The following is a 22,715-nucleotide window of genomic DNA, read 5'->3' as shown; positions in this document are numbered from 1 at the left end:
AACAACCAGGAACTTTGACAAATGTCCATAACAGGAAGTAATACCACAAAATAAATTATTTTACACAGGAGTTAAAATGAAATACATTTTGAATTTAACAACAACTTTGAGATAATGGAAATAGTGCATGTTTTACAGCTAAGATACCTGCATAATCCGTGTACTCTGCCACTGATAGTTATTATTGAAAATTCTGCAAACGTCAGACCTGATCAATTCTCATTCAACCCAAAGATCAAATCAGAAGTCATTTGCTGCAGGGATGGTATTTATTTCAAACTGCTAACAGAATCAATAGGAAAACAAAAAAGAAAAGAAAAATCACACGGCAATTTCATTCCAAAACACTTTCGATCTAGAACTTTCTCTCCCCCAATTCTTTCCCAAAATTAAAATTTTGAAAATTGCGATGAAAACGACACACAGCTGATTCAAAAACAGACTGACCCAAATGCCAGGAACCACAAATCCCATATTACTCTGGAAAATGCGAGGCCACTTTTACTGCAGATAAAGATGGATTTGTGGCTGGAGAGCCGGGAGAATCTCAGCACGATGAGTTCAGGCCACACCACAGCCGTGCTGAAAGTTGCTTTAACATCCAGTGTCTAGTTAAGTTTCACATCTTTTATATGCAAAATAAATTAAAGCAGTGTTCTTGGATCAAAAACGACCTGGTTTGTAGACGTGCTCTCAGCTGATGTTGACAACTCCGTCACCTCCTCTAACCCTAGATGTCAACAACCATATGGACACATGATGGGATGACGAAAAGGGACAAGAATCATTTCATCAAATTCTTACGACATCCTGTTTAATTGACAAAGAGAAAAATGTAACCAACAGGCATGAAAACTTGGGAAGCCAAACACACAGCAGAAAACTCGTTAAATAAGCTGGAGGAAATAGATCAGTATCGACAAGGGCACTTCTACCAACTCTCCTGACTGTGGCACCAATAAAGTGAAAGGGGAGCAATAGTGAACAGCACCAACAACCATGGAGTAACAAAGGACAGTTAACCATCAGTGAGCAACAATAATAAAAGGCAGCAACAACAGATGGTTCAATCAGGTACCAATGTTCAGGGCAATTATAATGGAAGGTATCAATAACTAGGGAAGTAATACAGGATATTAATAATTAGGGGGAATTGCAATGTATGGTTTTAACAATTGGGAAATAATAGTGAATGATACGGGCATTTATTTTTAGGATGGCTTTAGTAACTAAAAATATATATTTTCCACCACACAGGCAGGAGTGCTGAACTGGTCCTCGGTTCTGCAGATGCTGCTTTGTAAACTAATGTGCGAGCACAAAAGCAGGTGAGCAAAATACCATCTCCGATCAACTCTCTAGAAGACCACAAACTTTGCTTGGGCAACATTGATCTAAAGAGCAAGCTGAGGGAACAGAAAGTATGGAGCCTGGAGCTAGGGGCTGGGAATGGACTGTCAGGACCAGACTCACACACTGCAGGGCCAGATTAAAATCTTCACCGTTTGGTTTATAAATAACACGGAACTAAATGCAACAAGAAAAGTGAATAATATCCTTCCGCTAAATCAATCTCAGGATTGGTTTGAAGCCAATCTGTTGCCAGCTGCTACTAAATGTCAGAATGTGACAGAAGTCTGGTCTGTAGTATGGATATTTCAAGGAGCATGGCCTTTCCAATAACAGGACCAGCTGTTGGTGGGCAACAATATTTTTGGGGTTAACAGCAGCATAAAAGAACCTGGGTCTTTATAATTGCCTCGCCCAGAGGTGGTGGAAGCAGATACCTTAGTGGTGTTAATTAGACTTTTAAATGGGCACATGGATGTGCAGGGAATCGAGGCCATGTGCAGGCAGAGGAGATTAGTTTAACTTGGCACAGACATTGTGGGCTTGGTCCTGTGCTGTACTGTTCTATGTTCAAAGCCACATTGGCAATTTTTCCTAAAATAACAACAACATCAGCGCAAAATGTACTTGCAAAGCACAGGCTGGCTATTGGTCTGATTATTTGATGAGCTGATCAGATTCAAAGTTGCTTTTCTGATAATCTGGAAGTCCCTGTGAAATAGTGAACCTGCGCGCACACACACGCACACAGACTGCATTCACAAATGAGCTCAATCATTAAATAAAACCAACCAAAACAATCATTCACTTCTTCACGTAGTCCCCCAGCTGATACTGAACATGAGGAGAATGAAAGGGGCAGTGACTCTGCAGATAAACCCAGCTGAGAGGAATCCCTCTGTTGAACAAGGGCATTAACGTTCTCACTCACTGCCCATCCTTTGACTTCTGCACTACAAGGCTTCTGAAGTGCCCTCCAGTACCAGCCCACACGGTCTCTAGAATATTAGCCGCCCTTTTAGCTCTCCTTCTATTAGCTTATTGCAAATGACATCAGGTTCATGCGCTGTGAGTGACAGTAGTGAAAGGCAACAATGCGACAGTGGTGGCATCACACACAGAGCCACAATCTGCCAGGTGCCACTTTCCATTGGCGTTTGCAATCAGAATCAGAATCTGGTTTTAGGGATGGATTTGGAATCTCACTTGATCAACTTCCCAATCTTCACTCTCAGTTTAACCTGTCCACTCTTCACATTCCATAACTTAGACTTCTTCCCAGTTCCTAATACCCGATTCTTGTTTCAAGCATTAGGCGTATGTACAGAGTCCGTATTCCCTGTAACCTCTAATCAAACCTCATTCTATGTCCTGGCAACGATAAGTATGATTAACTGCAGGGGCAGTCCATCATTCATTTTGGTAGACTACACTTGGGGACTAAATGCAAGACAATAAAGGTGAGAAATGTCTTTCTGCCAAATGAATCTCCCTTAGTTTAAAGGCCAGTCTATTTCCAACTGCTGATGATGAACAAGGTCAGTCTGTAAAGCGAGTCTGTCAGAAGTATGGATAGTAATTATGGATGTTTCACAGTGTTCAGTGCGTTCCTATAACAGAGGCTACAATTTAGGATAGTTCACCCACCTACAGGGAATGATGGCACAACATCAGGACTGCTCTAAAACTTTGCTTGCTGAAATTAGAAAGAACATCTTTTCTCCAAGGAATGTTGTTGACATTGATGGAAAGGAGTTTACACTCCAGTTTATGTTGAACCCTAAACTACACTGAGATTCTGCTCCACATCTCTGGAGATACCAAGGCCCAACCCCGCACCATCAGACCACTCTGAGACCCTCTCTGCATCCCTGGTTCCACTGGGCTCCGCTCCACATTCTGTGACCCACTGGGACGTTGTTGAATAATCCTGGACCTACCAAGATCTCTGTCCCCTTACCCACAACCCCTGCTGAACTCCCACTCTGCATCCACACCTCATGCACATCGTCACACCTAATGGGACAAATTGGTGTTGAAAAGCAGGCACCGTTTCATATCAATTCAGGAATTAAATACCTGTCTTGCCTTCCCCATTCCATGGCATAAAATCGCCCAAAGCGTACGCCACAAACATTCAGAACAATGAGGTGGAATAATGCTATTGCATCGTCTGATCAGTGTGGGCTCATTTCTCAGTGTGTTAAATGAGGGTGTGCTTACTTACAGTAATGCAAGCTCTGACCAGATTTTAAATCTAAGATCTGTACTGCAGTCTAAGAAGCTGATATATGTCACTCAGGAAAGGATGAGTTCAATTTTGAATCAGGATACTTGTGCTCATGAAAGCAGTAAAAGATGACACCAAAGAAGCAAACCAAGTCCCTCTCAGCACCAGAGCCTCACTAGTAACCCCATCTCAAGAGTCAGAATGTAGAACCGCTCCCAGTCAGCAAAAGCAGAGAGAGAGCTCCCGCAGAAGATTTATACCTTGCTCCTGAATATTGGCTTGGCTCCTGGCCCACAGTACTCGTTGTAGATGAGTTTGAAGAGGAAGAGGTGGAATAAGGTGATGAGTGATGCCACGCTGAACCAGAAGAGGAAGGGGAGACCGGGATACTGTTCAGCCATGTGGTCCTCGTGGGCGAGGATGGCCTTCAGGTGTAGCGTGTGCCTCAGTGCCTGCAGGTGAGTTAGGTCCGTGGAGATGTACAGCAGGGGGGTGATGGGTCGTGTGACCATGACGGGGAAGGTGTGTCCCTTGAGTTCGGCGGTCAGCTCCACAGGGTCGTTCATGCAGCCAGCCTCGCAGCCGTAGAGCTTGACCTGCTTCTCCTGAGGTTTGACCGAGACGTGGAGGAAAGGCTTCTCGTCCCCATCCAGCAACACGGCCAGGTTGATCAGATCCTTGTTGTAATGAATCCCCCGCAGTAGGTAGCTGTTGTGCAGGACGGAGGGGTCGGCCTGGAACTGCAGGTGGTTCTCGGTGAACTGGAGGCCGCCGAAGCTCATCACCATGCCCTGCATCATGCCGTGGGCCCCGGCTCCCACCAGGCTCTTGCAGCCTCGCTTCTGCAGGGTCAGCCGCCACAGGTTGGACAGCTGCAGCAGGTGGGCCACGTCCGCAATGTGCGCCGGCCACAGGTTCTCCGCGTGCATGGTGGCGTGGCCGGTGAAGCAGTGGTCGGCGTAGTTCAGGCTGGCCTCCAGCTTCTCCCGCTCCTCCGCGCCGTTCTGCGGGTCCAGCAGAGGAGCCGGCGACGTGGAGAGGACGTAGAAGAGCGTCTTGTTGACGATCACGCTGGAGGGCGTGTGAGCGTCCATAATCTTCTTCATCTCCACTCCTGCAACAGAAACAGTTAGCTCACCATGGCTATCTCAGCTAAATCAGTCACCCTTGTTACATATTCAAATTATACATTCACTCGGCTTAGGTTAATTATTGTCACTTGTAGGAAGGTGCAGCGGAAAGCTTTGTTTTGTATGCTATCCAAACAGATCAGATAATACTATATATAAATACAATCAAGTCAAACGTTATGTTGTGTAAAGGGAAAGATACAGAGTGTAGAATAAAGTCCTCAGCATTGTAGCGCATCACTTCCATAGTCTGGCCTGATGTATTGTTCCTCCCCACATAACCAATGTGATTGGGCCTTCAAGAATTGGCCTGCCTGCATCAGGGTTATTGTCCAATTCCAAGCCGAGGCTGCAGGATTACTTCATCATCAGTGGAAATACAGGAACAAACCATCTAGATCAAAACTACTGCAAGCAAATGGGCCACAGTTTCTACAAAATATAAACACAAGGGAGAAGAGATGGGATCACATAACTGCAACACTCAGACTTGGCCATCATTTGTCCTTTTCTCACAAACATTGTCTTTCTTCTCTGGGTAATAATGATTGATTGATTGATTGATTGAAAGATACAGCATGGAACCAGGCCCTTTGGCCCACCGTCCATGCCGACCCTTCTACTCATCACCCTTTCAAACGAGTTCTATATTATCCCATTTTTGCATGCACTCCTGACGCACTTAGGACAATTTACAGTGGCCAATTAACCTACAAACCCACACATCTTCAGGATGTGGGAGGAAACCTATGTGGTCACAGGGAAAGCGTGCAAACTCCACACAGACAGCACTTGACATCAGGATTGAACAAGAGTCTGGCGTTGTGAGCCAGCAGCTCTACCAGCTGTGCCACCGCACCGCCACAATGATGGTTCTGCAGAAGAGTAGGAGCTTAACACGGAATTACTGAAGCTGTCAGTGAACAACATGTGGTGGCCTACCTGAGTTTATTAAGTCGCCCCACACCTTTCGATGCTCTTGGTAGAGTTCTTCTGCTCCCAATCTCAGCAGCTCCGACATTTCTGCTTTTGCTGCTTTCCTCAGTTTACTGAATGATTCTTCCACCGCTGTCAAGTCCTTCAGCTCAAGTGTATAAACAACCGAAACCACGTGCTCTGTGAATTCAGACTTTGCAGCTACCTGCAGCCTGGTTGCCACTTTCCCTGTGGCTACCACCACCAAAATGGTCTCCCTTTCCTCCGTCAGTGCTCTCCCTGTTAAGAGGAAGAATTCCTGGTCGTTTTGTTTCTCCAGGCTGGAGGAGAATTTGTTTCCTATGACGGGCGACTTGTTGATTTCAAAGACAGTCACTCGGTCGGTGGGGTTGGAGATGTGAATCCTCTGTAGAATCAGATGGGGACGGCTGCGATGCACAATCACATCTTCACGGAGAGTGACGCACTCGCGTGTCTTGTGCGATGATCCGATCTGGATGCACTGCAGCAAGCTCACCACTCCCTCCTGGAAGTGGATGAGTGCAGCTCTGGATGCTGAGCGGATACCAAATGGCGTCAGAGATACCAGCGGTATATAGTCTGTCAGGTGGACGGCTGCAAGGCCCGAGGCAGGAGATGATGCCACCCAAAGCTGATTAGAGAAAGCATCCACAACCAAATGACCATTGCCAGCCACAGCTGGGCCAGATAACTGCCCCAGACTCCCTCCGTCGATGTGGCTCATCAAGGCATTGCTGTGGTCTATGGCTGACTTCCACCGCTGGGTTTCTACCTGAAGACAACCATCTGTCACTGTCCTGGGATCTGCTGAACCAGGGAACAGCCTGAATCCACCTTCTGAGCTCAGGTACCAGTAAAAGATTAGCAGAATCCCCAGGCATGCCAGCATTCTCCTCGCCCAGCTGCTGGAGAGTAACATGGGTAACCCCTTCAATCGCTGCTGCAACCACATCTTGTGGCTGCTGCTGCTCCCTTCCCTGGGTCCTATCCCTTCCAGCCTCCAATCAAAGCTATCAGTTATCCAGTTGTGTCTCTGTCTCTAATACTTTCCTGACTCAGGAGAGAACGAATGCAAAAAATACATCAATGCAGACTTTTCAGTTAACCTATTTTAACTTTGAATCAGACTCCCTTAGCTCCACACAACAATAATTTTCCTTTTACTTTCAAGGACACCTCAATCAGCTTCAGCATAACCATCCCTTAAAACCATCTTTTAAGAGAAAAAAGCTCTTGCTCTCTTATACCGACTCTAATTTTAAGTCCTGAACTTCTTCCTCCTTTCCAAAATATTGTCAAGACAGTTGTTTTTCCCCTGATTACATTGGTTCTTTCCTTTTCTCTCTTTCCTTCTGTCCTCTCTCCCTCCTAACTCAATCCCCTCTCACTGCATCTCCATCTCAGTTGCCCTCAGCATTTCTTTCTCTCTCTCTCTCTCTCACATATCTCTCAGTATCTCAACCCTCTCCTCTCCACTCCACTCCACTCCTTTCCTCTCCTCTTCTCTCCACTTCTCTCCCTCTGCACCCGTCGTTATTTAAGATGCTACCGTGAGATCATCTGCTTTCACCTCTATTTCTATTTATTCCCATCCCTCTTCCTAGCCCTGTCACTCTCACGGCCGTCGGTTGGATTCGTGGCCATCGGTGAGATTCGCCCGGAAGTGTCGGAGAGTTTTGCGACAGCAGCTCCCGAACCCCGGAATAAGCTGAGACCGGTGGCCCCGCCTCCCGATCCAGGCCCCGCCCCGCACAACATGGTCCCGCCTCCCGGTCATGGCCCCGCCCCACGCAACATGGCCCCGCCCCGCGACATGCCCCCGCCTCCCTCCCTGCCACGCCCTGCGCCATGGCCCCGTCTCCCGATACAGGCCCCGCCCCGTGCCATGGCCCCGCACCTAACGTGCCAAGCCCCCGCCCCCAGACGCATGCCCCGCCCCGTAGCTGGGGCCACACAAAGGTACTGCTTGTAGACACAAAATGCTGGAGTAACTCGGCTGGTCTCAGCCCCTACTTTGACTAGTATGGGTGCCAGGGGTTATGAAGAGAAGGCAGGCGAATGAGGTTAGGAGAGAGAGATAGATCAGCCATGATTGAATGGCGGAGTAGACTTGATGGGCCGAATGGTCTAATTCTGCTCCTATCACTTGAGACCTTATGAATAGGCAGCAACTCTGGAGAGGTGATGTTTCGGGTGGAGACTCTTCTTCAAACTGAGGGTCAGGGGAGAGGGAAACTAGAGATATGGAAGGGCCAGGTGTGTAATATCTGAATTTGCCACCCTGATTAATTTGGGTGTCAGAGGTTATGGGGAGAAGGCAGGAGAATGGGGTTAGGAGGGAGAGATAGATTAGCCGTGATTGAGTATCGGACTAGACGTGATGGGCCGAATGGCCTAATTCTATACCTATCACATGATCTCTAGTTTTCCTCTCAGTCTGAAGAATGGTCTCGACCCGACACATCACCCATTCCTTCTCTCAAGAGATCTGCCTGTCCTGCTGAGTAACTCTAACATTTAGTAACTATCTTCAGTGTAAACCAGCATCTGCAGTTCCTTCCTGCACAAGGAACTGCAGATGCTGGCTTACAAAAAGAGACCATTGTCAGGGTTATGTAATAATAAGGAACCGCAGATGCTATTTTATACCAAAGATATACACAAAATTTGAAAACACGTAAGACTAAATCATGAAATTTTTATGTCTATCCAATATCAGGTTCCTTTCGTCTCCATTTTATTGCCGCACTGCGTAATCTCCTCAAGTTATGCCTACTTTAAAGAAGTTCTCTCTCTCTGCATTTGCTTGTGTCTCTAATGTCAGATACAGCAGGAGAGGGAATCCTGGTCAAACTGATGCAGACTGGCCCAGAGAGAAGGTGAGGAAAGAGTATTGCTGAGCACCCTGCTGTCACACCTTTTCCAGTTTATTATTGTCATGTGTACAGAGGTACAATGAAAAGTTTTTGTTTCCGTGCCATCCAATCAGAGGAAAGACTATACATGAATACAATCTAGCTATCCACAGTGCACAGGTAAAGGGTACAAGATATAACATTGAAATCCAATTAAAGATAGTTTAAAAAATCTCCAATTAGGTAGTTGGGAAATCAGGACCACACTCTAGTTGGTGATAGGATGGTTCAGTTGCCTGATAACAGTTGGGAAGAAAGTCCCTAAATCTGGAGGTGTGCATTTTCAAACTTCAGTACCTCTTGCCTGATGGGAGAGGCGAGAAGGGAGAAGGGAGAAGGGAGAGGAAGGAGTGACCAGGATGTGACTGCTCCTTGACTATTCTACTGGCCTTGCCGAGGCAGTATGGAGTGTATGGAAGGGAGGTTGGTTTGTGTATGGTCTGGGTGTGGAGCGATTGTAACGTATGATTGCAGATCGGCTTCTGTGATGAGAACACAAATAGTTGCCTGGGTTGGGCGCCATGGGTCGTTTTCTTTGAGGGGAGATGTAATTGAACTGTTGAAAAAATCTAAGTGGCCTAGATAGGGTGAATCAGAAGGACATGTTTCCTTTTTGACAGAGGAGTAAAAAAAGAAAGATTTAAAGAAATTGGTAGTAAGATTTACTCAGATGGTGGTCGAGGTCTGGAACTCACTGGAAGGGTGATAGAGGCAGAAGGTGTTACCACATTTCTGTGGACTTGAAGGGCAGTGTGGAGTCATGAACCCATTGGGATTAGGTTAGGATTAGTCTGAAGAAGGGTCTTGACATGAAACATCACTTCCTTTTCTCCAGAGATGCTGCCTGACCTGCTGAGTTACTCCAGTTTTTATGTGTCTATTTTGGGATCAGGCTAGGTAGCAAGGTTACAATAGCACAATCACAGCGGGCTGCATGGCTTCCTGTATTATTAATGTTTTGGTCATTACATGAAAGAGTGGTGGAATTTGTTCATGGGCACAAATTGCAATTGATCCAACATTACTTGTTATTTGTAAATCTCAATTTAACAGTTTTTTAAAACAGTTTTCTTGCAGTAAAGGGTGCAGGCCAATAAAGCTGGAGCATAGAGACACAAGGAACCGTAAATCTCCTGTAGAAACAAGGAACTGCAGATACTAGTTTACAAAAAAAATTAAAATTAAGTTCTGGAGTAACTCAGCAAGTCAGGCAGCATCTCTGGAGTACATGGAAGGATGACGTTTCGGGTCTGGATTGAAGAAAAACCCCGACCCAAAACGTCAGCAGTCTATGTTCTCCAGAGATGCTGCCTGGCCTGACCTTTTGTTTCCGCAAATCTCCTGACTTTTTCCAGTGGCAAAAAATTATTCTTTCAGTCAGACTCGTCTCCCCTCAGACTCTGGCACAAGGACATTGGAATTCAGAACAGAGGAGGGACAAGGAACTGCAGATGCTGGAATCTTGAGCAAAACACAAAGTGCTGGAGGAACTCAGCGGGGTCAGGCAGCATCTGTGGAGGGAATGGACAGGCAAGAGAGTTCCCGCTGACATTGTCCAATAAACTGGAGCATAGATCAGTGGTGATTTCACTGTAGGTAGGTCAGGCTGGAATAACCAACTAAATGGTCTCCACTTCCAAGATTCCACTTGTGTCCCATTCACGTTGCTGTTAAAAATGTTAAAAACTATGGGCAGCAGCTGGAAACTTTCCCGTTGGATTTGGAGATGTAGCATTCTCTAGATTAAGGAAAGGCGTGTGTACAATAAATTGTAGATGCTGATTTACAACAAAAAAACCACACAAGGTGGAGGAGTAAGTCAATGGGATAGGCAGCATATCTGGAGAACATGGATGCTGCCTGACCCACCGAGTTACTCCAGTTCTTTGTGTCTTTCTTTCAATCAAAGTCGTGACTGGTTACCACACAGGTTAACACCACCGCAGTGTGGCATCAAGACCATCGCCGCAGTCTGTGGTTGTTTAACAACGCGGTGGGAAAGTGATCACGAGTTAGTGTGAGGGTCTGTGTGTGTGGGGATGGTCTTGCTGTACACTGTGTGTACGTGAGCCAGGTCAGCCGCCCGCTTCCCCCAGAGAAGAGGAGGGGCCGGCCTGTAATTAAAGCGGCGCGCTGCCTTGTACAACGCGATGATGTGATGGGGAAGGGGTGGTCGGCCTCCTCGTAATCCACAGCGAGGAGCAGCAAGGGCAGGACAGGAACGGGAGCGGGAGCGGCGATGGATCGCAGAGTGTGTTGGCCGGTTCTGAGCCTGGTTTTACTCTCCCAACTTTCCGGTTGTCAGGGTGAAAGCAGGAGAAGCCCGATCCCGAAAGGTAATGGGGAAAGGAGGGGAGGGGAGAGAGAAAGCGAGGGAGGGAATCAGTGGCAGCAGGGGGGGGGGGCGAGGGAGACTCGCTGAGAGTGGTGGAGGTTGTGGTGTGGGTGGGGTGGGAGGAATGGGGGGGGGTTTGTGGTGTGGGTGGGAGGATTGAGGGTGGGGGGGGTTGTGGTGTGGGTGGGAGGATTGAGGGTGGGGGCGTTGTGGTGTGGGTGGGAGGATTGAGGGCGGGGGCGTTGTGGTGTGGGTGGGAGGAATGAGAGTGGGGGGGGTTAGGTATTTCTGAGGGGGGGGTCGAGGAGGAGCGAGGGGGAATTGAGGGAAGTTCGAGGGGGAATTGAGGGAAGTTCGAGAGGGATTGAGAGAGGGATAAAAGGACCAGGGACGTGTGAGGGAAATGGGGGACGAGTGAGTGAGGGGATTTGGTCGGGTCTGAGGAGGATCAGAGAGGAGTAAGGGGATTGAGGGTGTAGAGAGGGGGGTCGAGGAGGAATGAGGAGTCAGCGAGGAGTGAAGGGAAGTCTGGTGATTTTTTTAAGTTTTTACTTTCTTTTCTGGAGGGGTTAATGGAAAGTTGTATTCTGGGAACAGTGAGTCGTAGGGGGGGAGGGAGTACAGATTTAGGGTCTTACATTTGGGCGCCGGGATTGCATCTGCTTTGGGTTTAATAATCCCCTGTTTGAAGGTGGAGATGCTGACGTGGAAGGGGGTGGGTCGGGGGGGACCGACCTCCAACAAGCCCTGCAGCCGCTAGCCGACTCGAGGAGCGCGGCCGCCGCGGGGGGCTTGTGTCCTCTGGGTCTTGCCCCTCCACTCCGGGGCCAGAGTCCCGAGCCTGGGGTCTGAGGGCGGGGACTCTCCACATTCCTCCCTCGTCTCTGAAATTCACAGCGGAGCCGAGATTCCACTCTCCCATGGCTCATTACAAGTGGTGGAATTAATTACATCTCTGTAATGAGGACAAACTTTTTCAGTCAGAGAGTTGTGAATCTGTGGAATTCTCTGCCTCAGAAGGCAGTGGAGGCCAATTCTCTGAATGCATTCAAGAGAGAGCTAGATAGAGCTCTTAAGGACAGAGGAGTCAGGACTCCTGCACCCCTATTGCCTATTGTGTTTGAAGAAAATTCCAATTTCTTTTCTGCCGGCTGCCAGACTTTGGCTCAGATGGCAATTGAATGTAACAACGGTCATTTGAAACGAGATGGCAGAGGACGGGAAATAAACCAAAGTCACGCCATGCTGTGGAAATGGACGGCTGGATTCTGAGCAAAACACAAAGTACTGGAGGAATTCAGCGGGTCAGGCAGCATCTATGGAGGAATGGACCAACTGGGGAGTCCAGAACCAGGGGCCACAGTTTAAGAATAATGGGATAGGCCATTTAGAACGGAGATGAGGAAAAACTTTTTCACTCAGAGAGTTGTAAATCTTTGGAATTCTCTGCCTCAGAAGGCAGTGGAGGCTAATTCTCTGGATGCTTTCAAGAGAGAGCTAGATAGAGCTCTTAAAGATAGCGGAGTCAGGGGTTATGGGGAGAAGGCAGGAACGGGGTACTGATTGTGAATGATCAGCCAATATCACATTGAATGGCGGAGCTGGCTCGAAGGGCTGAATGGCCCGCACCTATTATCTATTGACTTTTAGGGTCAAGTCATAGAGTCATACAGCATGCAAACTGGCCCCTCGGCCCAACTTGCCCACACCGGCTAACATGTCCTGTCTACACTAGTCCCACCTGCCTGCATTTGTCCCATATCCTTCTAAACCTGTCCAAACCATGTACCTGTCTAAATGCTTCTGAAACATTGCGATAGTACCTGCCTCCCCCGGCAGCTCATTCCATACACCCACTGTCCTTTGTGTGAAGATTATTCAAACTGCCCGGAGCATCACCTGTCCATTCCCACACAGACTGGCTGAGTTCGTCAGCACTTTGTGTTTTGCTGTATCTGCAGTTCCTTGTGTCTCCTGGTTTCTGAGCTCCCCTGTCGCTGTGCTGGAGTCTGGGGGGACGGGACGGGACACGAGTTGACTGCAAACGTCTCATGTCACCAGAGTGAGCCAGGAGATCCAGCACCCTGAGTTCAGGTGTAAGCACGCGGGACCTTGACTGCCCAGAGGATGATCAACCAGGAGTCATTTCCATGGTCTACTGGCCTCGCCTGCATAACTGTTCCGTCTGATCTGCAGAGAAAACAGTTTAAAAAAATTATTTTCCAGCACGTGGATGTCATTGATAAAGCCAGTGATTAATGTCACCACCAATTCCCTTTGAGAAGGTGGTGAACCACTGCCTTGCGTTGTTGCAATTCCTCAAGTAATGGATCTTTCACAATGTTGATGGGTGAGGAGGTGCAGATGCTGGAATCTTGAGTAAAACACGAAAAGCCTGCCCACGTTCTCCTGAGATGCTGCCTGGCCTGCTGTTACTCCAGCACTTTGTGTTTAACGTTGTTGGGTGAAGAGTTCCAGGACAGAGCCAGTCACAGTGATGCACCAGCATTATTTTTAGATTTAGAGATACAGTGCAGAAGCAGGCCCTTCGGCCCACCGGGTCCGCGCCGCCCAGCGATCCCCGCACACTAACACTATCCTACACCCACTAGGGACAATTTTTACATTTGCCCAGCCAATTAACCTACATACCTGTACGTCTTTGGAGTGTGGGAGGAAACCGAAGATCTCGGAGAAAACCCACGCAGGTCACGGGGAGAACGTACAAACTCCGTACAGACGGCACCCGTAGTCAGGATCGAACCTGAGTCTCCGGCGCTGCATTCGCTGTAAGGCAGCAACTCTACCGCTGCGCCACCGTGCCGCCCTATATTATATTCCCAGGTCAGGAGGGTTTGCATCTTGTCTTGATGGGGAGGCTGTCGGGGTTGGTCCTTGGGCCCGTTCCTCTTGTCCGTCTTGATGGTGGAGGACATTGGCTGGTGAGGAGTGCTCAGTGGAGGTGGGGACTACTGCAGTGACCACGTGCTGGCAGTGGAGAGAATGAATCTTTTACATGCCGATGGGAAGGAAATGAAACTGGTTGATTTGTCCTGGATGGTGTCAATGTTCTTGAGTCCTGTTGGAGCTACATTCATTCAGACAAGTTGAAAGTGGGATTTTTTATTGATTGAAAGATACAGCAAGGAAACAGGCCATTCGATGTGGCCCACCGAGTCCACATCGACCATCAATCACCCGATCGCACTATTTTTATGTTATCCCACTTTTGCATCCACTCCCTACACACTAGAGGCAATTTACAGAGGCCAATTAGCCAACAAATTCACACGTCTCGATATGTGGAAAGGAACCGGAGCATCTGTAGAAAGCCCACATGGTCACAGGGAGAATGTGCACACTCCACACAGACAGACAGCACCATGGTCAGGATTACATTTGGGTCTTTGGGGCTGTGAGACAGCAGCTCCACCACTGTGCTGCCCTAAATGTGTATCTTCACGATCCTGACTTCTGCCTTGAGGGAGCCTGCCTGCTCTGTTTCAGCAGGGCAACTGGCCTCTGGCAATGTGACAGGACCTGCTCATTGGTCTTCAGCTGGATGAGGAGGGGGGGCTGCTCACTGATTGAAAGTGTTGTGGTCCGCTGTTTGTTGAGTCAATAATAAGGAATGATTCAAGCTGGGAACTGCAATTGGGGGAACACCGCCAGTGTGTTAGGGTGTGGGATGTAATGAGGAGTGTGTGGGTCAAGACTGGGGGGTTGGTTGGGTTACAATGGGAGTGGCGCGAGGAGTTGGTGTGTGTGGTTACGGGACGGGGGCTCTGTGAAACCTTCTAAGAGCTGAGATGTTGGCTATGGTGGAAAAGGCCGGATTGTTCATTTGAATCTGAGTTGGAACAGGAAGGGAGTAAGGGCAGGCTGTGATTCGGGAGGTAGGAACACTGGGAATGGGACGATGAGTGGTGTGTCTTGTTTAATCGGTCACTTTTCATTGTTTATGCAGAAAATCTCTTGGTTTTCACTGTTGCCACGAAAGATACAGATGGATTCAAACGTTTTATTAGATCTGCAAACCTCTTCAATTACACGGTTAAGGTGAAGCAATTTGTAACTGAAGGTTCAACGCCTAACACAAAATAACATATCTGGTGTCAGAAGCTCGTCTAATATTTAATGCTCAGCTGTTCGCTAATAACTAACCACTGTGGTTGCTGCTCCTTTAACCCAGCACTGTTGCTTGTATACGTTTCTGATCTAAAGCTCATACCAATGCCCCAACCTACCCTGTTGTTCAGTGCCTGAGGTCCCGATTGTGCTGATTTGCTGTGTCTGAGTGCCTGGGGATTTCAGGTGGGAAAGCAATGTTCTCAGTCGTGTCCCTTCAATCCTGGTTCTGAGCATTAGGCTCTGATGGTTTCACACTGCAAGGAGAGATTAAACTTTATAAGAACATTAGAGAACTGATAGAAGTTTGCCGTTAAGCCTCTCGAGCCTGCTGTTCCATTTAACTAGATTATGGATGATCCACTCTATCCAAAGAATTTGCCTACTTTTTCCCAATTTCATATGACTCTCCGATATCCAAAAATCTGCAGATCTCAGCTTTGAATGCAATCAATGACAGAGTTTCTGCAGCTCTCCAGGATAGAGAATTACGATGATTAGCCACCCTTTGGACAAATATTTTTCTCCTCAATAAGCCTATCCCTTATTTTGAGACTGTGACACCTTGGTTCTGGACTCCTCTCTCTAGGGAAACGTTTACCTAATCTACCTTGTGGGCCTCTCTGAGATTGTGTATGCTTCAATTAGGTCACCTCGTAATTTGAAACCCCAGAGAGCAGAGGCCAACCTTACTCAGTCTCTCCTTAAACGACCAACCTACTCCCTCAGGATGTAGACTTGTGCAAAGATAATAGAGCAGAGCACGATAGACCACTCGACCCTAAAAACCGTAGTATGTCATGGCGCCATTTTAGTAGGCAAAAACTTGCAGAAACATTTAAAAAGAAAAATAACAAAAATCTGTGAATTGATAGACGAGATATATTCTGCATTTTAATGGTATCATCACTCTTACCGTTCCCCCAAAACACTGATTACACAACGAGAGGCATAGCGAACGGCGGGTTTTGCCTACTAAAATGGCGGACGTTCCGCTCCTTTGCATACTACACTTCAGTATAGGCAATTTCAACGGAGTGGTCCATCTTGCTCCTCTAGTATCTTTGGTCTTGTGAATCTTTGCTACACTATCACTGTAGCAAATATGCCCTTTTTGTTAGATAAGGAGACCAAAGCTATTGGCAGTACGCCAGCCGTGGTCTCACTGCGGCCGTACATATTTGTAGTAGGGGATCTTTATTCTTGGAGTTAAATTCTCTTCCAATAAAAAGCAGCTTCCTTATTGCCTCCTATACCCTCATGTAAGCTCAGAGTTACAGAGCAGTAACCTCTGCTGGTTGCCAGGCTGTTGGGAAACCACAGATGGACTGCAGGAAATTTCTGGTGATTTTTTTTCCTATTGGCTCAGTTTTTACATTTAAAAAAAAAATTCTATTTCATGCAAAGTGTCGAAAAAGAAAATGTAAATAAATTGAGACGTTGTCTTCTACAACTATGATGCACCCTAGTGGCTGCAGAAATCTTGAATACTGTGCATTGACTCTTTCGGGACACTTGGACTCAATCATAACCTCAGTAGAGGTGCAGGCAATCAGGATGAAGACTCTCTCCATGAGCTGCTGCCTAGACCTGTGAATGGCTGCCTTGGCCAAGCCCAGGAGCAAGTTATAGAGTCATACAACGTGGAAACAGGCCCTTTGGCCCAATTTGCCCATGCTGACCAACATGCTCTATCTATACTAGTCCCACCATATATCTCTCTAAACCTCTCTAAGTGATTCTTAAACATTGCGATAGTCCCTGCCTCAACTCCACAACAGGTTGTGCAACATTTTGGAACTGAACACAACTCTCTAAAAATCAGCTCTTGCAACCTCCCTCCCCAAACTGTGAATCACAAATAACAATTGCTCAGTGCATCATAAAGACATTTAGAACAATTGCTCAGGTATCCTGAGGGTTGATAGATAACAGGCAGACACAAAGTCAGCCTAGCAATACTCCAGCCAAGCTCAGCGGAGTGGCCAGTCCCTGCTCCCATGAAAGGGGTCAGTTCCTCCCTGGTATTTATTTGGCGGAGGTTAAATAGTTGGCTTCCTCTGGGTTGTTAATTTGATGCTCAGGTTGTATCTCTTCTTGTTTCCAGGTGCTGGGCATGGGCGAAGACTGGACTGGTGGAGATGTGGCTCAAACTGCAGGAGGGGGGCAGAAAGTTCGGATCCTGAAGGAAGCCATGAAACCGTATGCCAGTGCAAAGGACCTTGTCATTCTGTTTGTGGACAGGTACAGCCAAGTAGTGTGGGTCTCATTCCGTGTAAGGTGCAACATTTTCCTCCTTCAAGCTTAGATAAAAGTTCCCATACCACTATTCCTGAGATGAACATGGAGTTATCCTTAGTCTCCTGGATAAGACATTATCCCTCAACTGATATCACCCCTGGAGCATATTATATGACCACTCATATATTTAGACAATAGGTGCAGGAGTAGCTATTCAGCCCTTCGAGCCAGCACCGCCATTCAATGTGATCATGGCTGATCATCCACAATCAGTAACCCGTTCCTGCTCTCTCCCCATACCCCATGACTCCGCTATCATTAAGAGCTCTATCTAACTCTCTTGAAAGTCACTGAAAGTAATCATGCAGGTACAGCAGGCAGTGAAGAAAGCTAATGGCATGTTGGCCTTCATGACAAGAGGAGTTGAGTATAGAAGCAAAGAGGTCCTTCTGCAGTTGTACAGGGCCACAGTGAGACCACACCTGGAGTTTTGTGAATTGTTTGTGAATTGTTGCTTTGTGCAAATTGGCTCCAGTGTTTTGTGATTTGAACACGTTAAAAGTCCTTGTTGTAAAGGTCTTTTTGATGTGCTGGTCATGTGATGGATGCTATTAGATTTGCAAAGCCTTCTTTCATTGTTTACTCTTGTGATATCTTGCAGCTATGATGTGATATTTGCTTCAGGACCTGAAGAATTACTGAAGAAGTTTCAGCAGACAAAGCACAGCGTGGTCTTTGCCGCCGAAGTCTTTATTTGGCCCAATCGCCACCTTGAGGTCAAGTATCCCCATGTTCGGGACGGGAAACGATTCCTCAATTCTGGAGGTGGGTTTCACTGTTTGTGCTGTGCAGCATTCTGTCTATGGATTAACAGGCAAAGTGGAAGATTTTAATGGTCTCAGTTCAGTTTAGTTTAGTTTATTGTCATGTGTACCGAGGTACAGTGAAAAGCCTGTGTTGTGTGCTAACCAGTCAGCAAAAAAGACAATACATGATGCTGCAAAGAAAACAATCCACATTTGTCCAAACTTTCCTTCGAGCTAATATCTTCCAATCCAGGCCAGTCCTCTAGTAAACCTCTACTGAACCATCTCCAAAGCCTCCACATCCTTCCTGCAATGCAGAGACCAGAACTGCACACATTACAGTCTAACCCAAATCCTATAAAGCTGCAACATTACTTCCTGACTCTTATATTCAATGCCCCGATCAATGAAGGCAAGTGTATTTATATGTTGAAGGTAGACACAAAATGCTGGAGTAACTCAACGGGTCAGGCAGCATCTCGGGAGAGAAGGAATGGCTGACGTTTCGGGTCGAGACCCTTCAGTCTGAGGGAGAGAAGGAATGGGTGACGTTTCGGGTCGAGACCCTTCTTCAGTCTGAAGAAGGGTCTCGACCCGAAATATCACCCATTCCTTCTCACCCGAGATGCTGCCTGACCCGCTGAGTTACTCCAGCATTTTGTGTCTACCTCCGATTTAAACCAGCATCTGCCGTTTTTTCCCTACCGATGTATTTATATGTTCATGTGTATGTGTCTTCAGATGTATTCTGGGTGTTTGCACTAGATTCTCTACATTCCCCATGGCAGGGAGAGAATGACAATGTAATGCAATTTACCGTCATTACTTTTCTGGGATTTCAGGATTTATTGGCTTTGCTCCTAATCTTTACGAACTCCTGGAGTCCTGGGATCTGCAGGATAAAGATGATGATCAGCTCTTCTACACAAAAATCTACCTGGATCCAGAGAAGAGGGTAAGAACCAAGAGGACTGATGAAACAAGATTGAATTCAATGGGCAATTGTGGAAATGTGTCGGAACTGGCACTAATTCTCCTCAGCCACGATGCAAAGTCGACTTATGCTCAGCTGCCGTCTTTCTGATTTTTCTCCAGGCGAGTTTGAATATTACTCTGGACCACAAGTGTCGGATCTTCCAGAATCTGAATGGAGCTTTGGGTAGGCGAGGGTTGGGATTCTGACCCAGTTCATTCTTTTGTTTCCCCCTTTCCTCGCACCACCTCCCCCCACACCGCTTTTCCACCACCGCCTCTCCCCCCCTCACCGCCTCTCCCCCCCCCACCGGCTCTCCCCCCCAGTGCCTCTCCTCCTCACCAACTCTCCCCCCCACCGCTTCTCCCCACCACCGACTCTCCCCTCACCACCTCTCCCACCACCACCTCTCCCACCACCACCTCTCCCCTCATCACCTCTCCCCTCATCACCTCTCCCCTCATCACCTCTCCCCTCATCACCTCTCGCCCCCCACCACCTCTCTCCCCCCACCACCTCTCTCCCCCCACCACCTCTCTCCCCCCACCACCTCTCTCCCCCCACCACCTCTCTCCCCCCACCACCTCTCTCCCCCCACCATCTCTCTCCCCCACCACCTCTCTCCCCCACCACCTCTCTCCCCCACCACCTCTCTCCCCCACCACCTCTCTCCCCCCACCACCTCTCTCCCCCCACCACCTCTCTCCCCCCACCACCTCTCTCCCCCCACCACCTCTCTCCCCCCACCACCTCTCTCCCCCCACCACCTCTCTCCCCCCACCACCTCTCTCCCCCCACCACCTCTCTCCCCCCACCACCTCTCTCCCCCCACCACCTCTCTCCCCCCACCACCTCTCTCCCCCCACCACCTCTCTCCCCCCACCACCTCTCTCCCCCCACCACCTCTCTCCCCCCACCACCTCTCTCCCCCCACCACCTCTCTCCCCCCACCACCTCTCTCCCCCCACCACCTCTCTCCCCCCACCACCTCTCTCCCCCACCACCTCTCTCCCCCACCACCTCTCTCCCCCACCACCTCTCTCCCCCACCACCTCTCTCCCCCACCACCTCTCTCCCCCCACCACCTCTCTCCCCCCACCACCTCTCTCCCCCACCACCTCTCTCCCCCCACCACCTCTCTCCCCCCACCACCTCTCTCCCCCCACCACCTCTCTCCCCCCACCACCTCTCTCCCCCCACCACCTCTCTCCCCCCACCACCTCTCTCCCCCCACCACCTCTCTCCCCCCACCACCTCTCTCCCCCCACCACCTCTCTCCCCCCACCACCTCTCTCCCCCCACCACCTCTCTCCCCCCACCACCTCTCTCCCCCCACCACCTCTCTCCCCCCACCACCTCTCTCCCCCCACCACCTCTCTCCCCCCACCACCTCTCTCCCCCCACCACCTCTCTCCCCCCACCACCTCTCTCCCCCCACCACCTCTCTCCCCCCACCACCTCTCTCCCCCCACCACCTCTCTCCCCCCACCACCTCTCTCCCCCCACCACCTCTCTCCCCCCACCACCTCTCTCCCCCCACCACCTCTCTCCCCCCACCACCTCTCTCCCCCCACCACCTCTCTCCCCCCACCACCTCTCTCCCCCCACCACCTCTCTCCCCCCACCACCTCTCTCCCCCCACCACCTCTCTCCCCCCACCACCTCTCTCCCCCCACCACCTCTCTCCCCCCACCACCTCTCTCCCCCCACCACCTCTCTCCCCCCACCACCTCTCTCCCCCCACCACCTCTCTCCCCCCACCACCTCTCTCCCCCCACCACCTCTCTCCCCCCACCACCTCTCTCCCCCCACCACCTCTCTCCCCCCACCACCTCTCTCCCCCCACCACCTCTCTCCCCCCACCACCTCTCTCCCCCCACCACCTCTCTCCCCCCACCACCTCTCTCCCCCCACCACCTCTCTCCCCCCACCACCTCTCTCCCCCCACCACCTCTCTCCCCACCACCTCTCTCCCCCCACCACCTCTCTCCCCCCACCACCTCTCTCCCCCCACCACCTCTCTCCCCCCACCACCTCTCGCCCCAAATCATCTCTCTCCTTACCACCTCTCCCCGCTTACCACCTCTTTCTTTACCACCTCTCCCCCCCTTACTACCTCTTCTTTCACCATCTCTCTCCCCTCACCAGCTCTCCCCTCAACTCTCTTTCTCTCTGACAGATGAAGTGGTTTTGAAATTTGAGGAAGCGCGGGTGCGGGCACGGAACCTGGCCTACGACACGCTGCCAGTCATCATCCATGGCAACGGACCCACTAAGGTAGGGACGAGACTGAGGTTGCCGTATTTACCACTCGCACTTTGTGTACGTTCCTGTCCCTGTGTTACCAGCTCAGTGTGAAGTCACTTTTACTGTCTGTTTCTGTCATCGTTCCGACACGCTCACTACACCTCCCTCACGTACTTCACTCTATTACCTCAGACTATTTAAATTGTTTGAATTATTTTATATTTAAGATGCAGCTCAACTATTTAGGAAACTACATTCCGAAAGTGTGGACCTTTGAAACTGGCTGCACAGAGTGTGAAAAAGACATCATAAGTTTGCCAGAAAAGGTGAGAATTCTTTGGGGAATTGGGGGGCGAGGTGGGGGATGGGGGGGAGTGCAGTGCGTGGTGCTGTTCTTGGGTCGGTACTGCAGAATAATACATATCCCACAATCTTTTAGTGCATTTTGGCTATAAGGCCGGCATTTACTGCTTCTCTGTAATTGCCCCAGACAAGGGGGTGATGAGCTGCTTTCTGCTTAAAAAGGTACTTCCATGGTACTGTAGGGGGGGTGGGGGGGTGTTGTTCCTGGATTTAAGCCAAGCTATGAAGGAGGACTGAAAATATATTCCCAAGTAGGAATGGTGAGCATCATATCGGGAATCCTGGGAATATTCCCAGGCATCCTCTATCCTTGTCCTTTCTGGCTTGGGGCTACTCACTATCCCGCGGTCTAGGCTTAAGCTCAGGGGTGACCGCGCTTTTGCGGTTGCAGCTCCTAGACTGTGGAACAGCATCCCTCTCCCCATCAGAACTGCCCCCTCCATCGACTCCTTTAAGTCCAGGCTCAAAACCTATTTCTACTCCCTAGCGTTTGAGGCTCATTGAGGAGGCGCTGTGAACTGTTTGCGTGCTACTGTATGTTTCATTTTTTTCCCCATTGGAACCTAATCAGATGTACAGCACTTTGGTCAACGTGGGTTGTTTTTAAATGTGCTATACAAATAAAATTGACTTGACTTGACTTGGTAGTAGAGGTTGTGGATCTTGAAGGTGCTGTCAAAGTAACCCGGCCGAGTAGCTGGTAACTGCTGTGCATTTTGTATATATATAACACATATTGCTGGCCTCTGTGCACTGGGAGTGAAGGGAAGGAGTGTTGAGGATGGGGTGCTAATTAAGCAGGTCATTTGGCTTGCATGGGGCTGAGCTTGAGGGTTTCAGTGGTCATTGATGAAGCAGCTGACGATGATTGAGTCTGGGAAGCACTGCAGTGACGTCCTTGGGCAGCGATGGTCCATCTCTGGGAACCAACACCAGCTTCCTTTATGCAGGGATGAACTCCAACCACGGGGGTTTCCCCTGTATATGTTCATTGATTTCTGTTGGACCAAGACCCCTTGAGTTCACACTCAGTCAAATGT

The 22,715-nt window shown here is 49.1% G+C and overlaps 2 protein-coding genes across 2 annotated transcripts in view; one reads left to right on the top strand and one right to left on the bottom strand.

Moving 5' to 3' along the window:
* Positions 1-205: 205 nt before the first annotated feature.
* Positions 206-7,356, bottom strand: kiaa2013 (KIAA2013 ortholog). The gene is made up of 3 exons (XM_078425096.1): positions 5,653-7,356; positions 3,841-4,694; positions 206-810 (listed from the first exon to the last, which is right to left on the bottom strand). The coding sequence occupies exons 1-3, from the start codon at positions 6,617-6,619 to the stop codon at positions 793-795; spliced, it is 1,839 nt and encodes a 612-aa protein (XP_078281222.1). The 5' UTR covers positions 6,620-7,356; the 3' UTR covers positions 206-792.
* Positions 7,357-10,688: 3,332 nt separating this feature from the next.
* plod1a (procollagen-lysine, 2-oxoglutarate 5-dioxygenase 1a) overlaps positions 10,689-22,715 on the top strand; it is a 29,080-nt gene continuing 17,053 nt past the window's right edge. The window contains exons 1-8 of the mRNA XM_078425710.1: positions 10,689-10,918; positions 14,885-14,976; positions 17,153-17,289; positions 17,948-18,111; positions 18,935-19,047; positions 19,188-19,251; positions 21,245-21,342; positions 21,540-21,638. Of these exons, the coding sequence (XP_078281836.1) occupies positions 10,822-10,918; positions 14,885-14,976; positions 17,153-17,289; positions 17,948-18,111; positions 18,935-19,047; positions 19,188-19,251; positions 21,245-21,342; positions 21,540-21,638 (864 nt within the window). The 5' untranslated portion in view covers positions 10,689-10,821. The remainder of the gene's footprint in view (positions 10,919-14,884; positions 14,977-17,152; positions 17,290-17,947; positions 18,112-18,934; positions 19,048-19,187; positions 19,252-21,244; positions 21,343-21,539; positions 21,639-22,715) is intronic.

This window comes from Rhinoraja longicauda, chromosome 30 (assembly GCF_053455715.1).
Source record: "Rhinoraja longicauda isolate Sanriku21f chromosome 30, sRhiLon1.1, whole genome shotgun sequence".
NCBI lineage: Eukaryota > Metazoa > Chordata > Chondrichthyes > Rajiformes > Arhynchobatidae > Rhinoraja > Rhinoraja longicauda.
This window is presented reverse-complemented; position numbering and strand designations above follow the sequence as displayed.